Source organism: Osmerus mordax, chromosome 7 (assembly GCF_038355195.1).
Source record: "Osmerus mordax isolate fOsmMor3 chromosome 7, fOsmMor3.pri, whole genome shotgun sequence".
Lineage (NCBI taxonomy): Eukaryota > Metazoa > Chordata > Actinopteri > Osmeriformes > Osmeridae > Osmerus > Osmerus mordax.
Window position 1 is genome coordinate 20,051,006 of NC_090056.1, and position 4,672 is coordinate 20,055,677.

Sequence of the window (4,672 nt, forward strand, 5' to 3'; positions counted from 1 at the left end):
TTCTATAGAAAACAACAACAAAATCAAAGCAGAAAAAACGTTTCAGAATGTTTGTTCGACCTTGTTCCGAGTCCACATTCTCTCTCTAAAACTCAAACTATTACGCGCTAAAATACTAAGAGCATGAATTCTTGCGGGTTACTATGAAAAAGTTGGAAGCAAACACACAGCGCATTCCCCCAATTCCCCTTATCGCTTCACAGCCAGCTCCGCTGCACCCGCCGCTTTGTTGTCTGTCCCTGCAGGACTGATTGAGCAGCGCGTGACTGACAGCCCGCGGGGGTGTTGTCCAATCAGCAGTCTGCCCCGCGCCCAATGGGTGAGTCCGCGCGCCCATTGGCTGAGAGGAGTGTGGGAAAGAATGCAGAGAGGGTTTCACACGAACTAGGAGCACGCGAACCATCTATAAGTACCGCTGGCGTGTGTCGGCACCAAAGCAGTCTCGATCTGCCCTGACGCTGCCTGGTCTCAAGCACGCTCTCGTACTCCGATGACAGTTCGGTGATAACAAGTGATATAGCTGATCAGTGGGGCTCGCTCACTTTCTGCGATCGTTCACGTTTGAGAAGATTTTTTCTGAACTCCCGAAGCGCGGTCGTATCGACCAGCTGTAATAATCGCCGCTGTTCCCCCAAAAGGAATTAAGGACTTTTTTTTGTATTCGAGGAGAATATTTAGTTCAAGATGCCAGCCGATACTATGGAGAAACCAACGGGATCTCCCGTCGCAGGGGCCCCAGCCACTGCGTCCCACACCCCGGACAAACCCAAAAATGCCAGTGAGCATAGAAAGGTGAGATTAAAAAAAAACGGAACACAGATAAGCCTATAAACAGTTAAAACAAAATCAATCACCTGTCAATTTCTGAAACCAATTCCGAATGAAACGGACATGCAATCCAAAGTCTTATTTGTACGGCTAAAGGGCAAATAATTAATGTCAATATTTTATTTTTTCCAGTCATCGAAACCAATTATGGAAAAACGTCGGAGAGCAAGGATTAACGAAAGCCTCGGACAACTCAAGACACTTATCCTCGATGCACTTAAGAAAGATGTAAGTTTAACTTCACAACAACAACAACATCTTAACAGACTTGCACAATCGCTCGACTTATGGTGCTGTATTTTATTGCATCCGTTTTAAAACGTCCTTGCTTTGTTTTGTCTTTCAGAGTTCCAGGCATTCTAAACTGGAGAAAGCCGATATTCTGGAGATGACAGTGAAGCACTTGAGGAACCTACAGCGGGTCCAGATGACCGGTAAATTCAAATACCATATGTCCCTACAGTCTACTCGTTAGCCTAAAACTTCCATCACTTGGAGAAAAAAGTGAGCACAGTGCACACAGAATTTTGTCAAGCACATGTTCTAAAAACAAACTCCTCTTTTTTTATTAGCAGCGCTGACAGCCGATTCTACAGTCCTGAGTAAATACCGTGCGGGATTCAACGAATGCATGAACGAGGTCACCCGCTTCTTGTCCACCAGCGAGGGGGTGAACACGGAGGTGAGGTCGCGGCTACTCAACCACCTGTCCGGCTGCATGGGGCAGATGATCGCCATGAACTATCCCCAGCAGACACAACAGCAGTCTCACCTCGCGCAGCCCCTCCACGTGCAGCTACCCTCCACCCTGCCTATCAACAGTGCCTCCATGGGTTCCAAACTCAGCCCCTCCGAAGCCCTCTCCCCTAAAGTCTTCGGCGGGTTCCAGCTCGTGCCCGCCACGGATGGACAGTTCGCATTTCTCATTCCCAACCCCGCCTTCAGCTCCGCCACGACTCCCGTAATCCCTCTTTACGCGAACGCGGGTGTGCCTGTCACGGTGAATGCCAGCCCAGTCCATGCCAGCTCCGCTCCCACTGTAGCCTCCCCCGTCCACGGGATGACATCATTCGCCTGTGTGTCTCAGGCTGTCAGCCCAGTCGGAGTTAGCACTGGCCCGGAGAACTCGGAGCCCGTATGGCGCCCTTGGTAGACTGAAGCAGGGGATATTGACACTACGATGAAATGCAAATGTTCATTTAATTCAAAAGTTCCGTTTTATGGAACGTTGTTTCCTTTGTTGGACATGGCAAAAGTTTTTTTTTCTTCTTTTTTTTCGTATTTATTGGCTGATTCCAAAATTTGGATGTGGTGATAAATATGGTGTTCATGCAATGGAAGTTTATGAATTATTTGGGATGAAGTACTTTTTATGGAAATATTTAGTTTTGTACAGATTTGTTATTGATTGTTATACCAAAGCTGAGTGTTTTATATTGTTTGTCGTTTGAAATTGAAGTTGGGCAATGGCCCGTTGTTCCAATAAATCAGTTGCTCAAGTTCAATTTACTTAAGTTGTCTTCACTATTTTAATCGCATTGTAGATAGAAAAAGAGAACACTGATTTAAAGTGTCTCCTTAATTCTGTAGCCCCCTCGAAATGTTTCTATTTTGAACAGGCCTAGGCTATGGGCCAATAGTCCATAGGCTATAGCATTCCTGCTAGCATGCGTGTGTTCTAATTTAATAAACCTTATTTGAGTTCCTGAATGTATCTCAAAGAGGGAATAGCCTAGCCTACCACACGTTTTAAAACTCACATCTTTTCACTCTTTGGCGGGAGTGTGTCTTCCATATAATGTAAAACGCGTCGAAGTAACAATAGCATGGGGGATTTCTTCTTTTGCAGAAAAAAAGGTAATTAAAAGTTTGAAAAGAGAGTCATCCTATGCAGCGGGTTCTTTAAAGAAGTCTTAAAGCCTATTCATGGCCATGGGAAATGCTCTTGGGGGTTAATGTCACTAACAGATTGCCCCACTGAAAAGGGAATATGGAAGGGTCCTCGCTTCCTTTTGTGCAGCAATTGTTCAGCTTGTCTCGAGCAGCCATACCTGAATAGCGGGAAAACGGAGGAACGTGCAGTTTAGTGCCTGACACTTGGCGGGTACACTTGATGGAGAGTTGAATTGATCAAAGCAGACATGCGGTACAAGACTTCATGGATGCGAGACGATCTTAGAGCTTTTTGTTGTTGCCCCCCCCCCCCTTCATACCATATAGGCCAAAACGTTTAAAAACATAACCCTCATCCCTCCCTCCCTCTCTTTCTCTCGCTCTCTCCGATTCTCACTTTACTCTCTCAGTTATCTCTGTAAACTCATCTCACACTAGTGAGAGCGGTCTGGAACTGGGAGACGTGTTGCCGTGGCAGCCGGCGTGGTGCTAGCCGTGTGTCAGCCACTTGCAGCCGGCGGGGCCTCCTCTTCCCCGGATAAGGTTACACCCTGGTAAAAGGTCCGCCAGCATTCACTCTTGTGAGAGCGGATTGCTTGCTCAGCTTAAAAATAAGTTATGGGCCATTAGCGTGTGGCAGTTTGTCTTTTAAGATCTTTTAAACATATGGAGGATATTCTGTCACCGTGACGGGTCAACGTGGTCTCTGTAGAGATCTAGGTACTAATTCGCAAACGAATTTCCATTTTCCTCATACATTACAATGGCAAGTGAATGGTGCAATTATATCTTCTTTTGATGTTGAAATCCTGTGATAGGCTATATTTACTCAACCCCTTCCTTTTATCATGCCTATAAAAGATAATGCTTGTTTGCAAATTTCTTTTCAACAAACAACAGCTCGGTTTGTTAATCTGTGGGGTTTTTATCCCTCACGTTTATCTTTTACTTTTGGTGCCCTGCATTTGACTCCTTTCTACGAAAATACCAAATGAAAAAAACAACAGCTCCGAGCCAGTCATGTAGCCTATAAAATCCCACTTCTGCACAAGTGAAACACTAGTTGGCAGTGTGTGGGCTATGCGGCTGTTCCTGTTGCCTGCGTGTCAGAGTTAATAGTTCAGAGATGCCTTTGTGGTGCTGAGGTCGTGAGAACCGAGCGAACTAGACTGCTTGCGGCTGGGCAGAGCGCCAATCAGTAAATCCCCTGGCAGGCACGGTCGTGCGTTGGGCCGCGCAGCCGTTCTCCGGAGGTGAGGAGGCGCACACGCGCAGGACGCCAAGAAGCGAGCCGCGGCTGGTGTAAACATACGGGAAGCTGGACTGGGCTCCAGCACACTCCCCGCCCGCGCACCCGGGGGAAGTTTACTGAGTCCGTCCTATTTTTACACGGCCATGAATCGTAGGCAGCAGAGTAGAGCTCAGATCAGAATGATGCACGAGGGAGAGTCGGCCTCCGCGAGGAGGGCATTGCTCAACTGGTGTAAAATGATAGCTTATTACAAAACGTTCTTATGTGGAACAAACTAACTAACAAAAATAACAAACACCCTAAATAACATGGCTCGTGTGAAAAACTGTTTTTTTTCTCCCCAAAGCAGTTTCGTGGTAGTGATAAATACGCGGGAATTAGCCTGGTTTCTGGTGCGTGGCGATCAATAGAATTCCTATAGAGTGGTGAATCTCCCTTTGGGACTTCCCTCGGGAGTTGCTCCTATTGAAGGGGTCAGGACCGAGGCTGGGGAGGCGGCGAATTATCATTCTAATTTAACCTAAACAACGAGAGCGCGCGCAAAACCCAGGGGTGGAGAACTTTGGGAACCACCCATCCCGCCCAAATATAGGCAAGAAAGGGTGTCATCATTTAATGGAATTCTAAAGAGAATGTTTAGTTGGACATTATAGGGGATTAGCCTATGTGGAACATTTAGCATGTCTGAAAATAGACATA

The 4,672-nt window shown here is 46.6% G+C and overlaps 1 protein-coding gene across 2 annotated transcripts; it reads left to right on the plus strand.

Moving 5' to 3' along the window:
• Positions 1 to 448: 448 nt before the first annotated feature.
• On the plus strand, positions 449 to 2,337 carry her9 (hairy-related 9). 2 transcript variants are annotated; one of them, XM_067239671.1, is made up of 4 exons: positions 449 to 792; positions 961 to 1,056; positions 1,175 to 1,262; positions 1,401 to 2,337. In XM_067239671.1, exons 1-4 carry the CDS (start codon positions 685 to 687, stop codon positions 1,979 to 1,981), a joined length of 873 nt encoding a protein of 290 aa, XP_067095772.1. In that variant the 5' UTR covers positions 449 to 684; the 3' UTR covers positions 1,982 to 2,337. The 2 variants fall into 2 exon arrangements, with proteins under 2 accessions (XP_067095772.1, XP_067095773.1); XM_067239672.1 differs by having other exon boundaries at positions 1,404 to 2,337.
• The last annotated feature ends 2,335 nt before the right edge of the window (positions 2,338 to 4,672 follow it).

What these genes read in the sequence shown, in the direction of transcription:
- her9 (XM_067239671.1), top strand. Translation starts at nt 685, where the DNA reads ATGCCAGCCGATACTATGGAGAAACCAACGGGATCTCCCGTCGCAGGG. An exon ending in ATGCCAGTGAGCATAGAAAG is followed by an intron (nt 793 to 960) that starts GTGAGATTAAAA and finishes TATTTTTTCCAG; the next exon opens with TCATCGAAACCAATTATGGA. An exon ending in TCGATGCACTTAAGAAAGAT is followed by an intron (nt 1,057 to 1,174) that starts GTAAGTTTAACT and finishes TTTGTCTTTCAG; the next exon opens with AGTTCCAGGCATTCTAAACT.